This window comes from Gymnoscopelus braueri, assembly GCF_963280865.1.
Source record: "Gymnoscopelus braueri genome assembly, chromosome: 23".
Classification (NCBI taxonomy): Eukaryota; Metazoa; Chordata; class Actinopteri; order Myctophiformes; family Myctophidae; genus Gymnoscopelus; species Gymnoscopelus braueri.
In genome coordinates this window covers 21,675,296-21,690,628 of record NC_137625.1, presented here as the reverse complement: position 1 = coordinate 21,690,628, position 15,333 = coordinate 21,675,296, and the positions used below count along the sequence as shown (strand labels likewise).

The following is a 15,333-nucleotide window of genomic DNA, read 5'->3' as shown; positions in this document are numbered from 1 at the left end:
CGTGTGTGTACTCACACAAGTGTGTTAATCAGTTGGACACACATTCCATGGACATGATTACATTTTGGTGGCAAAACGTTCCGTTGATTCACCGGTGAAACTGGGTCCACAATTTTCCACACTGGTTTAACATTATAAAACAAGTCCACACACCATTTGTCGGGTGGATATTTTTATAATGACTCAAATCTGCCGCTAACATCTGAAAGTTTTTTCATCCATTTGAATTCCACACTACTTACTCAACAAAAACTAGCTTCAGTAAGACCGATTCCTTACCAAGGTAAACTTTCTCTCAATTGTAACATGAAGGTTACGCTGCCTCAGCCAATATTACATTCACCTCTTGTAAGGTAATGTCTCGGGTGTAAATCAAAGAGGAAGGTAATGAACAACAGTTCAAAGTCTTCTTTAGCCAGATCCTTAATAGCTCAGGTTAAATGTTACTTCCCAGCTCTTAAAGTTGTGTTATGAAAACGTCTTCATTAGTCGATAGCGTTCAGACTATATTACCCTGTTGCAGCGGCAGACAGCAGACCTGCATTGCTCAGAGAGGCAATATCAGGCGACGGCATGCATCCTTTGGGGGTCAACAAAAGGTCAGAAGTCATGGGGGGGAAAGGGCAATGGTGAAGCGACCAAAAGTGGACCAGTCTCACTTGGTGTATGGGTTGGGGGGCTTAAAAGTGGGAAGAAGCATCTTTTTACTGTTTAAAATTAGGCACCCACTGTAGTAGATGGAGCTGAATGTTTCTGCTGGTAAAATGAGTGATGTTCTACGCACACGCGCATGTGTTTGTGTGTGTGCACCTGTGTCTGTATCTGTCAGTCCATCAGTCTGTTTGTCTGTATCCATGTGTGTGTGCTGGTCTGTGTCCACATGTGTGCAATGCCTGCATGCATTAATGAGTGTACGTATGTTCCTCTGTGTGTATTGTATGTGTTAGTACGTGCATATTTCCCCGTCAGCGCCGTGTCCTCAGCTCAGACCTAATTGACAGAGATAGAACGTGGGCCCTCGTCCAGCCGGAGGATAACAAGAATGCACAGAGCTGCGGCTCGCCATGCCTCGGGGCTGCATGCATGTCTGAGAGATATCTGACAGCTCGTCTGTCCGCCTGCTTTTCTCCGCTGTTGTTTTGACATTCCTCTGTCTGACCTTGCCAACCCCCCCCCCCCCCCTGTTGAATGTTTTATTGTTCCTCGTCAGCAACATGCTGAAAGGTAATCAATGAGCATCAATACGAACGAAGACCCCTGTCTTTCTGAGGATGGACGAGGTCAGATGGAAATTCTCCATGGCCTGAGCCTTTGAATTGTGTGGAGTCAGTTAGTATTTTATGATGAGGCAGCTTTTACAGATGTGTTTTAAGACTCTTTTCTTTTCAAACGTTGTGAATCCTCCCACTTTTGGCTGTTGGATTGTTTGAAGAATTTGTCACATACTGGGTGTATTAACTGCAGAGTTTTTACAAAGGCTTAGCCAAGGTGTAAAGTCATAACAGACGGAAAAGAGGCATATATCCAACAACACCAATATATTCACTATCACTGGATAAAGATTTAGACAGAGTTCCTTCCAATCATTACAAAGTCTTATGTTTCATGGCACATTTCTTCACAGTGCCCTATCAATACGAGACATTATTTACCAAGAGCGAAAGGACTTTCAAAGAAGGAAAAAAAAAAAAACACCTTGACTGACAAACAGATGCATTCGGGACTGTTACCCAATCCACGAACGCCGGCCATCACTCAACACCACAGAAAGAACTATTTGGCCCTGGCCATATCTAAATGTCAGTTGCGGAAACATAGTCTTTTCAATCTGACAAAGACATCATGCCTCAGTGGCTGCAGGGACCTACCGGGTCCCATTTTACCTTCCTTGTGGCTCTCCGCCGTGGCCAGTAAATTCATAAACTCAGAGAATTCTCTGACCCATATCTCCTGCCACCCTCCTGTAGACTCTGTGTAGTCTCTGTGTGACTGTAGCTCATCTGACTGTAATATAAAAAACACAGTGATTTACCAGCTGCCAGGGGTGAAAGGTAACGAGGGGCTCCTGGTGTGGGCAAGTGAGAGTTCACCTGTAAAATGTCTAAGCTTATCACCAGAAATGACCCCCCCCCCCCCACAACTGTTTACTGTACATATTTTTCTACTAGTATATGATGTTTTGCATATTATTGTATATTATTGTTTGTCTTTAAATGTCTCGATGAATTGAATACACAGGACCACAATGGAAATAAGCCCTTTGTGTTAAATCCTTTTAGGACCTTTTGTATGTATCTGTACCACTGTACCTTTTTTGCAAACTGTCAATAAAGTATTCAGTCAATCAATCAATGAAACAAACCGCTTGAGAGAGAGAGAGAGAGAGAGAGAGGATAATGCACGTTTTTAATAAGCTGGAGGAAATGTTTATATTATAACTGGGTTGCCCAAAATGCACTATGGATTCCCTATGGGTGTTTGTGAGAGGGGAGAAGGAGACCAGGTGCTAATTAGGACAGGGAGAACGCAGACCGGCCAGCTCGTGGGCTTGTCTGATGGACAAGCCAGTGTCTCAGGTTTCTTGCTCCTAGAGGGACTATTAGCCAACACCTCGGTGAACTCGCCACGCGGTGAAGACCGCCGGGGTACTGGATAACATCACCCTGCAGAGTGTCTCATTAGCACAGACACACGTACAGTATACACACAGCCAAGAACGTATACTCTGAGCCCGCACGATTATTTAGATATAGTGATGTCTGCTCGGCGACGTTGCACAGCAACGTTTCACTGTGTGTTGTGAGGAACAGGCATACATACGAACTCAGGCATCCCACACAGCCATATGATTCCCATTACATACGTCTGGACATAGATAATAGGCTGAAAGACAACGAGGGGATTAATGAGATGCACTTTATTTTAGAGAGTCGTTCGGCTGAGCCTTGGCTCTTGCTCACGACGAGAAATTGCAGCGAGTCTGCGGAGGAGAAGTGTGCGTCTTGGTATTTGGAGCGAGCACTGCTGCCCGCCTGGGAATGCGGAGCATGTCTGTTGTACAGACAATCAGACGACCCTTTAGCTGTTGACTTGCACAAGAGACGTCCTCCTGGGTGGTCGAGAGGAGCTCCTCGCTCTGGCATGCCACCTTAACTTACCCCTCGACCTTATACCTGAACATAAATCTTTCAGCCGTTACTGTATCACTGGTGGGCTATGTCCCCAGGGAGATGGAACAGACATCCCCCCCATTCAGGCCAATGCCTTTTTTTTGTTGCATTCCCAGAGGGACTCTTGTTATAGTTGCCAGGACAAAGTCTTCTACATGGTGTAAGTATGTATGAGTGTACCAACGCTTGCACTAGATGAGTGCAGCCATCCAGAACTCCACTGAGGAGGCTTGTCGCATAATCGGAAAAACAAAGAGCAGCGGTATTTTGGCAGAAGTTTTGAAGTCAGGGCCTTCACAGTGAAGCCCACTCCATCTTGTGAGGAGGGATGAATTACAAGTGGGGGGCACAGTGTGTGTGTGTGTGAGCCCCCCGGCTTCAATATTTATCAAGGCGAGTGATTGGGGTCCTCCCACCAGGCTGCCCTTGACAACCACGGAACGGGTTCCCCCGCACGTTAACCTGTTCAATCCGGGAATGCATCTGTGTCATTTTAGATTTGAGCTATATAACCATTATGTTATACTTTGGCTATTCAAAAAATAGCATATATACAAGCTCATGCTTGGAGATCTGCTATCTAAAAACAAAATATCGATAGTTTGCGCAAATCTTTTGAATATACTGTATATATTCATTTGTAACTGAAACCTTTGCTTCTGGGGGGGGGGGGGGGGGTCCACGGCCAAATACTACATATTACAACATACGTTTTTCAGAAAACTGCTAGGATTTAGAAGACGTAGAATCCCCAGAAGCAAACATTTGAGTTAAAAATGTCCGCTTCCAATAAAAAACGTGTATATCTGCTATTTTTTTAATAGCCAAAGAATCTAAAAAGCCAATCTAAAAACGACACAGATGCTCTCCCGGTCTTAATGGATTAAACGGGGACCAGGGCTCGTTAGCATGAAGATAATTTATTTGTGGTGCCCTTTTCAGGTATAGCAGCCAATTGAAGAGAGCTGATTTGCATGGAAGACACAAAGGCTGTTTTAGAAGTTGGCCCGCAGCCTGTCCCTGCGGTGTTAATGGGGTGTGGAGACCTCTTGGCTTGTGTTCAGTGGCTGGTGTTTATCAAAAAGACTTAACACTCCACAGGGCCATTCAATTTAGCTCCTAAATTAATCTCTGCTCCTTATAGGTTGAGGGGATGTTTCAAACTGAGTGGACAAGATAATCCCATATTGTAGTTGTTGGGGTTTTATCACTTTGTCATGACACAGTGCAGCCTCATAATGTGATAGAAGACTTTGTAGATGGATTTTCATGAGTGACTCTGGTATATTTGACAAACAATACTGGAAATATGCAAAGAGCAAATTGCCCTACTGTGGCAAACTCGTCTCCAGCCATGTTTACCTTCAAAAAACTAACCATGAATACAGCAGAGTCAAATTTTCCCACGCTTACCACCCCCCATTGTGTCCTCTGGGGAATGTATGATCATTTCAAATACGCAGACCACACAATTAAATCCTTAGTGACACATAAGAATCCATTATGGTTCCATTTGTACACTCTTTGGAACTCTACACAGAGTCAAATTGAGGCTGTCAAAGTCACAACCTTGGGCCACCCAGCTCCAGTGCCTGAACTCAATCCAGGGTGATCCAAATTTACAGTCGACACATACTTTCAGGCTCCTGCAAATCGCTATCTCTTTACGATCCAGCAACATGAGTCCTGAGCCTCTCTCTCCTTGTATGGGGAAACCAAAAACCACAACCATAACAGTGTTGTTTACTGCGGGGAAACATTGCTGTTGAACTTCGTTTCTTTGATCACACTAACAATTTCTGAAGGCCTAGTAGTCTGTCAGACATTGTTATGGACTTAGAAAACCTGGGGGATGTTTTCTTGTGGTGTTGCCTTTCCCCCTGTAAGCTATAATGATCACAACAGCAAAAAGGAATCCACAGTTCCACTCTCTCATCACAGAACGTGAGCACTGCAATCTCCTCTGCGATCCCCCAAAGGGGCACAATGACAAGTCCCTCCCCGGTGCCCACACATCTCTTTCTGTTCCCAATTGGCTCCTCACCACAATCACATTAGAGAGACTGCTGTTTCTTTCCCTTTTTTTCTTTTAAACTCTGAGTGACTTGGACGCTTGCTGCTTTTGTTACCCCCTCAGCCTTGTGTCCTTGAAAAATCGATTCCCTCACAGTTTACAGAACATTGAATTACACGGGACAGTGATTGCAGCTTGTAAGTCCCTTTAGATACGTTCTCTGGGAAGTAGTATCGACAGCATCTACTGTATTCTCCCCTCTTTAGATCCCATTTCCGTCAGAGGATCCTCATTGTAGGCTACTGTATGGCTTTATAGCAGTGAGCCAAATGCCTGTGAGAACAGAGTAAGCAATGTCCTGTCAGTCAATCATAGATCCACTGGCATGGATTTATGCTGATGGACAAATCGGTTGTCTTGCCTACAGACCTTTGACATGAACGCTCTATTGTAGCGCTTATACGTTCCAGCTGGTCTTGCTGCTGAACATGCGAGGCATATTTTCCACTTTAAGATGAGATACCACAGAGTTATGCTCTACAGCACTGCAGCAAAGGCAGCAAGCGACCTGCTGTTTAATATTGAATGCCCCCAGTGGTCTCTTGGCCCAACAAAAGGCTTTTGCACTGCTTCTGCTTGACCAGCTCACACAAATAAACTACTTCAAAGGCAGAGAGAGAGAGAGAGAATCACAGGTCTCTAAAGGTTGCCAACCTTAATCTTTCTGTTCATCTGCCCGTCCATTGTATGGATCTGTGTGGATAGTGACTACTCACCCTTGGACCACCGACCCCCCCAATAGAGCTCAGTCAGTCAATGCTTATAAAGTCAAAGAAAAGACCCGTTGGGAGTCTTGCCAAGTGTTTGATGGCCGACCGCAAGGTCCACCGGCTCCCATACATAATAGAATACCCAGCAAACACCACTGTTCAACCCCTGACGTCGCCCTGCCTTCCTCCTTCACACCCTCCCTGCCCGCAACGAGGACATAGCGGCCATTATGGTCCTCCCAGTGGCACCAGACAAGACATTTCCTCATTGACGTCCTGTCCTACTTGCAGTGGTGTAAAGTAACTAAGTACATTTACTCAAGTGCTGTACTTAAGTACAGTTTTGAGGTACTTTTACTTTACTGGAGTATTTCCAATTGTCTATACTTTTACTTCTACTCCACTACATCTTGGAGGCAAATATTGTACTTTTACTCCACTACAACTATTTGAAAACTTTAGTTACTAGTTACTTTGCAGATATAAATTATTACATTATAAAACATACATTAACCACTTTAGCCCTATTTTATACCTAGGCTATTTGAAAATAGCCGACAAGCTCACAACGCGTCGCATCACGACGCGTTGTGAGCTTGTAGATATGTTATTTTCAAAATTTTTTGTAAATTTACTTTTGGTACTTCTGCATTGCAGTGTTGAGACTTTTACTTAAGTAAAACATTAGAGAGATTTTTCCACCACTGTCTACTTGCCCTTCAAACCTCTTTCCCGTCTCTCTGTCGTGGTGCAACATTCTCACATTTTTATCTGCCCTCCAAGTGTCATCCCCGAGAACACAGTCTCTCTCTTATACACCGAGCTAAGAATGCTAACAGATGAGACAAATAGGAAAATCAAATGAGCAAGAGCTAAAACAAATAAGTGTATCGCGTAAACAAGATCCAATAAACCTTGCATAGTTCCCTATGAATTATTGTTACATCTCATTGCAAGAATATTCTATTGGATCTGCAGCATATGGAATTGAAAATAAAATGAATCATAACAGCAGGTTTAAAAACAATGACAGTACACACATTAAGTGATATTCTGATGATTTGCGTTGCCCTTTTTGGTTGCCAGCTTACTGCACAACATTGATTTTGGCCAATTCAACAAAAGCAATACAACTATAGAGATACAAAATTCACCCGTTTTCAGTTATTCTCTTTCATGAGCTGTGTGATTTCACCTTGTTTTGAGATAATTTCTCAATGGGCAAATGAAAATAGGGGCCAGGTTAAACACTCAAAGAAAAAGATATTCAAAGCAGATGCAGAAGTGTAAATATCCTCTATCAAAGGGTTAACCTCAAAAACGGCTCGAGCTGAAATAATGCAAGCCGGTGTTTATTATCTCACCAAGCTGAGGAAGAATGGTGGTGTTTGACTGTTTATTATTTGGGGTTTAGCTGCATTCTGGAGGCGGTGTTTTTCACCGTTTTAAGTATGCGGTTTTAGTCGCCGCCTCGCACACATTCGCCTCCGTGAGGGAGAGAAGAATGTCCGAGACAGCAACTTCTCCGCTGGTCTATGATGTACACTTGGGAGCGCCGTGAACCTGCCTTACCCCTGGATAGGGTTTCAGGAGTGACAGAGGGAGAAAGCGGAGGAGGGTATTCCTGCTGTCTACATCCACGTTACGACCCCCAACCCCCACCCTCCACCTGGTGGTTTATTTTCTTTTTTCAAGGCCTTTGTTTAGTTAGTTCCAGGTCATGATAATAAAAATGGCTTTACATCTGGGAGCAGCAGAATCCGGCCACCAGGATTGACCCTTTGACCACCCCGGCAGGTGCCAAAGCCACCTGCGTCGTCGCAGCTTCCTGACCTTATTCCTGATATCGCCTCTTTGAGCAATGCAGGTCTGCTGTCTGCCGCTGCAACAGGGTGATAGCATGAATGCTAACGACAAATAAAGACGTTTTCATAACACAACTTTAAGAGCTGGGAAGTAACATTTACCCTGAGCTATTAACCCATTGAGACCTGAAGCCGATTCTACAAAATGTCTTCTAAATCCCAACAGTTTTCTGAAAAACGTATGTTTCTATATCAGTGGTGCTCAAACTTTTTTCATGTCAAGGACCTCCCAAAATGATATGTATTTGGCCGCGGACCCCCATCTCAAAAGGTTTAGTTCCAGGGACCCCAAGAAGCAAAGAATAGAGTTAAAAATGTTCGCTTTAAACAATATAGCCAAAGTGTAAAATAATGCTAAATAATTCCAGGTCATGATAATAAAAATGAAGGAATGACCCTTTGACCACCCCGCAGGTGCCAAGCCACCTGTGTCGTCGCAGCTTCCTGACCTAATTCCTAATAGCCTCTCTTCATTCCTATAGCCTCTCTTCATTCCTATAGCCTCTCTTCATTCCTCCCTCTGGATCATGCAGGGCTTGGAGAGAACCCAAGCAATCCCGAATGCTTCCCTCGTCAGCGAGGAGGACTTCCAGATAAGTTGTTTATGGGGGAGAGAAGCCTCCACCCTTGGGCCTGATGAGTGTCTCTACGGCCTCTCCCTGCATCTGGAGCTCACCCACGGTGAACTTTCAAGGTCAGCCCGAGAAATATGAGCCTCATTTTCCTCGACTTACCGTGATTTCTAACTCGCAAATAAAGTGTAATTGCCTGCCCCTTGTGCTTGAGCTCAGGGGCTGTGGACAGCCTTAAATCACAGCTCGAATGGAAGCCACCTCTGGAATCTACTGTCTCGCTTCTAATAATCCCACTGAGCAGCTATTCCTCTGCAATTCCTCTGCCGTCTTTGTCGTAAATGTAATGAATGTATGCCAGGTTTATTATGCCACAGTAAAATAAACGCACATCTATAATATAGTGACAGATATTCATTACGTTTCACGGCCCCACGCCTTCCATTACAAAATGAGAACACTGCAGTTCCCAAAATTCTAACCGGAGGCCATACCATCCACCTAGGTTCCCTCCCCAGCTAAACACAACTACGGCAAGAAAGGAATTCAAATCAAATTTGCACCTGGAAAAGGAATTAAGCCTTCAAGAAATGGATTGGCTCTCTTACAGTGTCTACTTCCTTCTTTGGCCTATTAAGCCAGCCATTTGGAAGCATACAGGAGTCAGTGAATAATTTCGCTCAGCGTCGACAACCAAAGTAAGGGATAGCATTGTTTTTCCTGTCTGCAGAAACGACTGTCGGAGTACTTTTTCCAAGCTAATATGCTCCACACCCAGCACCGACAGCCTGGGTACGATAGCTCAATGTCTATTCTGGAGTCAAGGGAAAAAAACTAGGTGAAAGCAGAGAAAGATAAAGCAAAAATATTAAGGGAAGAATGAAGCAGGTGTGAGAAATTATGACAGAATATGAAAGAGACAGTTTTGGAAGAAGGGAGGGGGTGAGGAGAAGGGAAAGTCTGATGTTGTGATACAGGAAAAAATAAACCAATATGGCCTCTCCTGCAGACTCGTGCAAAATGCACTTACCACAGACACACATTACAGACAGTCACTCTCATCTGCTCAGTCACTGTTAAAAGCACGATGCGTGTGCACGCACACACACGCACGCACGCGCACACCCTTGACCCTGTGCTCCACGTTCCAAGGGCAACATCAAAGACATTACATACAACGACAAAATGAAAACCAGAAGCCCCCCGACAATGCCCACCGGGGCCTCCTTCCATTATGGTGTATAGCGTGGTTAAAGTTTAACAAGGACCATGGGGCTCAGGGGTCATCCTGACAAACGGTACCATCCCACAGAGACGTACGGCCCACCACGGCCTCGACACACAGCGGGACAATAGAACAAGCACTGCCAAAGCACTCTCAGACATGACCCCCTGAGTATAGGAGGTAAGTGTGCTTCCTCTGTGATTTGTGCCTGAATGGAAACTTTGCCCTTTCATTATGAGACTATAACGACCATAATGTTCATGATCCCCCAAAGACAGTATATAGTTGCTTCAAGATCTGCAATGACATAGTCATAGTAATACTGTACCCAGTGGTGGAAAGTAACTAAGTACATTTACTCAAGCACTGTGCTTTGAGGTATTTGTGCTTTACTTGAGTATTTCCAATTTCCAATACTTTTACTTCTACTCCACTACATCTAAGAGGCAAATACTGTACTTTTACTCCACTACAATTATTTGAAAGCTTTAGTTACTAGTTACTTTTCAGATATAAATTATTACATTATGAAACATACATTAACCACTTCAGCCCTATTTTCATCGCGACGCGTTGTGAGCTTGTAGATCTGCTATTTTCCAATATTTTAGTACTCTTACTTTTGGTACTTTAAGTACATTTGGATACCAATACTTTTGTACTTTTACTCAAGTCAATTTTGAATTCCGGACTTTTACTTGTAACAGAGTACTTCTACATTGCAGTATTGGTACTTTTACTTAAGTAAAACATTTGACTACTTTTTCCACCACTGCTAACGACCATAATGTTCATGATCCCCAAGACAGTATATAGTTGCTTCAAGATCTGCAATGACATAGTCACAGTAATACTGTACCTATCCTCTCTGGCATGCCTTAATTTTCAAACATTTGTTAGGCATTAGCACACAATAAACACATCATCAGGAGGTCGAGCTGTAATGCTTTACGCGTGTGTGTGTCTTTGTGTGCATAATAATGCTCTGGGGGCATTGCGAGGGTCACAATGAGGTTTATTTTACCTTCAAAGGAGAGGAAGACTCTGGGCTGAGGCTGAGAGATGCTGGAGACACAGCCGAGGAGGAGGACGGAGAGAGCCAGGAGGAGGGTCATCGTTGGCCACGGAGGTGGTCTGGTGGTCAACCCCTCTGGCCAGCCCATGATGACTGCACGGCTCAGGAACCACACCAGGTCACCACTGCCTGTTGGGGAGGAGGAATATACAGTACATGTTGTTTTTTCAGAGACCAAACAGTGCATGTCCATGGCCCAAAGCCATGCTGTAAACTAGTGGTGTAAAGTAACTAAGTACATTTACTCAAGTACTGTACTTAAGTACAATTTTGAGGTACTTAATATTGTACTTTTAATCCACTACAATTATTTGAAAACTTTAGTTTACTAGTTACATTGCAGATATACATTATTACATTATAAAACATACATTAACCACTTCAGCCCTATTTTATACCAAGGCTATTTGAAAATAGCCGATCTACAAGATCTTGTAGATCTGCTATTTTCAAACATTTTAGTACTTTTACTTTTGGTACTTTAAGTACATTTTGATACCAATACTTTTGTACTTTTACTCAAGTAAATGTTTAATTTGGGACTTTTACTTGTAACAGAGTCCTTCTACTATGCACTATTGATACTTTTACTTAAGTAAAACATTTGAGTACTTTTTCCTCCACTGCTGTAAACTTAGCAGCCTGGTGTGAAGGAAATTATAAGTAATGGTGTCAAAGGTTGAGAGGGGACAGATTTCCTCAATAGTTTCACTGACAGTTGGATTTTGAGTTGGATTTTTTTCTATAAAAGTTGAAGCTTCGAGTATAAAGCCAGAAACATAAGTTATATATTTAAAAACAGCAGGGTCACGAACAATGATCACGTCAGTCTTGGCCCGTCTTCCCAGGAGAACTCATTTAAAAATCCACTTGCCCTAAAATGCAATACGATCGATTGAAAAAAAAGACAATGCTGAGCAAAGATCAGAGCTTAACGAGTCAGTTCAATTCCGTTGTTCACTTTTACCCAGTCAGATGGCCATGTCTTAAATATGGATGAGATAAATCTGCACAAAGGGGCTGCCAATGAAAACACTTCCTCTCGGCCCCCGTCCGCCAATCTCTCATTCCATTACAGGACAAGAGCATCTCAATTATTGATAAGGACAGGTACTGCCTGGGGGCCATGTCCTCCTGCAGTACATAGCCAATCTCCATGGCTCCAGAAAAAGGCCTTCTTCGCCTTATCTCACCCGTCCCGGAGAAGAAATTGCCCTGCAATGCTGCCTGAGCTGTGAAATACTACACCGAACCGAAGCAGATAGAAAATTGCCTTTTTGCTTTGCGAAGAAGGAATGTGTATACAAGAGGTTGTTCTGTGTTCTTGTGGTTTATAGATGAGCAGTAAAAGATTGATGATGCAGAAGACCACAAGCTGTGTGATTTCTATGAAACTTTAACCCATTAAGACCGGGAACGCATCTGTGTCATTCTTAGATTTGAGCTAAAAAGCATTATTTTACACTTTGGCTATTCAAAAATAGCAGATATACAAGCTCATAGCGCGGCACAGAGTGCCGCGCTATGAGCTTGTAGATCTGCTATTTTTGAAAAATCGTGAAAACTCGTGCAAACCTTTGAATATATATTTTTCAAAGCGAACATTTGTAACTCAAATCTTTGCTTCTGGGGGTCCCTGGAACAACATATTTTGAGATGGGGGTCCGCGGCCAAATACATATAATTTTGGGGGTCCTTGACATGAAAAGGTTTGAGCACCACTGATATAGAAACATATGTTTTTCAGAATACTTTTGGGATTTAGAAGACATTTGTATAATCGGCTTCAGGTCTTCATGGATTAGCGCCATGCTGATAAGGCGGAGTTGAGAGTGTGAGGCGTGGATCATGGCATGAATGACATATTGGTTTATTACACACTCTAAACTTTACGATAACACACAGTACCATGTGGGGAGTGGTGCATGTGTGTGTGCCCACGCATGTAGCCTATGAGCAAGTATGAACGTAGGGATCACATATGGAAAACTTCCACAGTGAGATATCTTTTTGGCTGCACTTTAGAGAAACAAAACAGCCCCATCCTTTTAGCTCCAACATACATGGCTCCAAGCTTCCGACGGCTATGACCTATCCCAGGCCAGCCCCTGAGGATAAAGTCCTGCTCCAACCCCAGCCTTCTTAAGCCGCTAAACTTCTACCTCTGGCTCTCTCTGGACAGAGAGAGAGAGAGAGAGACAGAGAGAGAGAGAGAGAGATTGGGGTGATCTTCCAAAAGGCTCTCTCTCTGCTGCGGCCTGAAGACGTCAGGCTCACAGCTGCTCAAGTCATCACAGAGAGAGAGGCCGTGCTCCCGGTGGCCCGCTTTAACTGAGTGTCAGGAGTCGTTGACTGAGATAAGACACAGGCCTGCCATGACACCCTGGATGGGTCAGGATTAGACACTTGCGCTGTAGAGTTCCCCTTTCTTCAGAGCCACCGCAGTAATGCAGAACTTCCACTATACCGAGGGTATGAATGACCTACGTGCATACGTTATTATAGAACCCCTGAGCTTGCTTGACTTAATTGGTCCCTTAATAAGCAACACCTTCCGTATGCAGATGAGGTCAAAAGTAATAGGCCTAAACATTTTGTCTGGCAGAGCCCGGCACAATCCAGAAATAACACCAGGGCTCGGGCCAGGAATCTCGGCGATGACAATTAAATCTGTCCGCACAAAAGAGGTCGGTTTGATTGAGTGGAGTCATATACTACGGGAGCGACATAATGATAATTGAGTTCACTGTGTGTTCCTTGGCTGACGGCCTAATGAATTTTTCGATCTTGGCATTTCAGAGGCACTGTCAAAAACTAATATTGATGAACCTATGAAATTTTATGGCTGAAGTGTTTTTCTTCGGCTGCCCGAACGGGGTCTGTGTTCATTTGGTTTTCCTTTCTGTCCCCTGTTATTGCCTCACACACATGAATACGATTTAGTCCGTTTACACTGGGGCAACTGAAGTAGAAAGCTCTGCCATCTGCTTTCAGGTTTGATAGATGTGTTCTTTTGGTCTTTCCTAAATCATTCTTCCTGTATATATTCGAGGAGAGATAGCCAACCGCATTGAAATTGAATGTACATAAATTACTGCAGGAGACATCTTGTAGTCATCTGGTACATAAATACAAATAGATGGTGAACACTGAACAGAGGAGCATTTTAGCTCAATTAGAGAACGGAACTTTCTAACCATGTGAATGATCTGTAGTGTATACTGTCAGTTATAGCTTGTGTGTACACACTTTCCCCTGCTTCTAAACGTGGGGCTCAGTGCGTGTGTTCACACCCCACCCTGTCACCAACCAGTCAACAGCACCTTTCCTGCTGCATGTTGCCAAACACATGCATACTGGAACAAGACAGACGCAGCTACACGTAAAGCTGAATGAGTATATAACAAAACACCTTTATTTAATAGATCTACCATATTCAACCAGTATTCAAAGCTAATCAGACTTGATGTGTGTCGACCTAATGTATGTGTGGACCAAATTTGTCCATAGAAAAGATCAAAAACATAAGCACTGGATAATCATAAAATACACATGACATATTTAAAATAGATTAGAGCCTACACATGTTCTATTGAAGGGAGACCAGAAAGGAGTTATCAAAGTTGACTTTCAAACACACAGCATCTCATAGGAGAGCCACTGTTGAAATATAGGGAGACACTCCTTTAACTCAGTAACACTTCACTCTGATTTCCTGCATTCTACACCCTGCACCTGTTAGCCTCCTGCCTATCACTTCCTCCCTCTCTTTCCCTTTCCTCTCTCTGTCCAGTGACTCATCCCTCTCTCTCTCTCTCTCTCTCTGTCTCACTCACGGAGGTTCCCTATACACCATCCAGACAACAGACATGCCTGTCCCGGTCCCCCTCTCTCTCTCTCTCCCTCTCCAGGACTCACCTTCTGAGGGCTTCCCTCGGCGCTGCCTGCCGTGGTCTGACAGCCCCGCAGGTCGCAAATGGAACCCGTTCCTTATCCCCCCTTCAAACACTTTTGGTTCCACACACAAGATCCCCGGTGACTGAATATCCCAGAGGGGAGAAAAAATGCTGCTATTCCATCTAACTGTCTATACAGGACAGGCTTGACTGAGAGAGTAGAGGAAAGAGAGAGAGAGGGAGGGAGGGAGAGAGAGAGAGAGAGAGAGAGAGAGAGGAGAGGGGGAGTAAGAGGAGGAGAGTAAAAAGAGAGAGGGCTGGTGTCCTATTACACACTCTACTGAAGTCCCCCCCCTCCGCCTTCTCCTCCTCCCCCCATCCCCTCCCTCTCTCTATCTCCCCCTCTCTCAGCTAACTAGACAGCATACAGATCACCTTAACTCTTTATAGCGGGACACAATCATCAGCAGCGACGTAGAGCATTGGTTCTCAAAGTGGGGTTCGGGGACCCCCAGGGGTCCTTGGTGTGTGTGTTAATATAGCGTCACAAATAATTTTAACCTTTTCTACAAGCTCATAGCGCGGCGCTATGAGCTTGTAGATCTGCTATTTTTGAAAAATCTTGAAAATAATGTGCAAACCTTTGAATATATATATATATATATATATTTTTTTTAAGCGAACATTCGTAACTCAAATATTTGCTTCCGGGGAGTCCCTGGAACAAAATATTTTGAGAAGGGGGT

At 43.9% G+C, this 15,333-nt stretch overlaps 1 protein-coding gene across 1 annotated transcript in view; it reads right to left on the bottom strand.

The window, feature by feature from the left end:
- sema3c (sema domain, immunoglobulin domain (Ig), short basic domain, secreted, (semaphorin) 3C) overlaps nucleotides 1-14,790 on the bottom strand; it is a 60,330-nt gene extending 45,540 nt beyond the window's left edge. Inside the window, exons 1-2 of the mRNA XM_080420928.1 lie at nucleotides 14,610-14,790; nucleotides 10,641-10,820 (exon numbers count right to left, since the gene is read on the bottom strand). Coding sequence (XP_080277054.1) covers nucleotides 10,641-10,779 — 139 coding nt within the window. The 5' untranslated portion in view covers nucleotides 10,780-10,820; nucleotides 14,610-14,790. The remainder of the gene's footprint in view (nucleotides 1-10,640; nucleotides 10,821-14,609) is intronic.
- Between the last annotated feature and the right edge of the window lie 543 nt (nucleotides 14,791-15,333).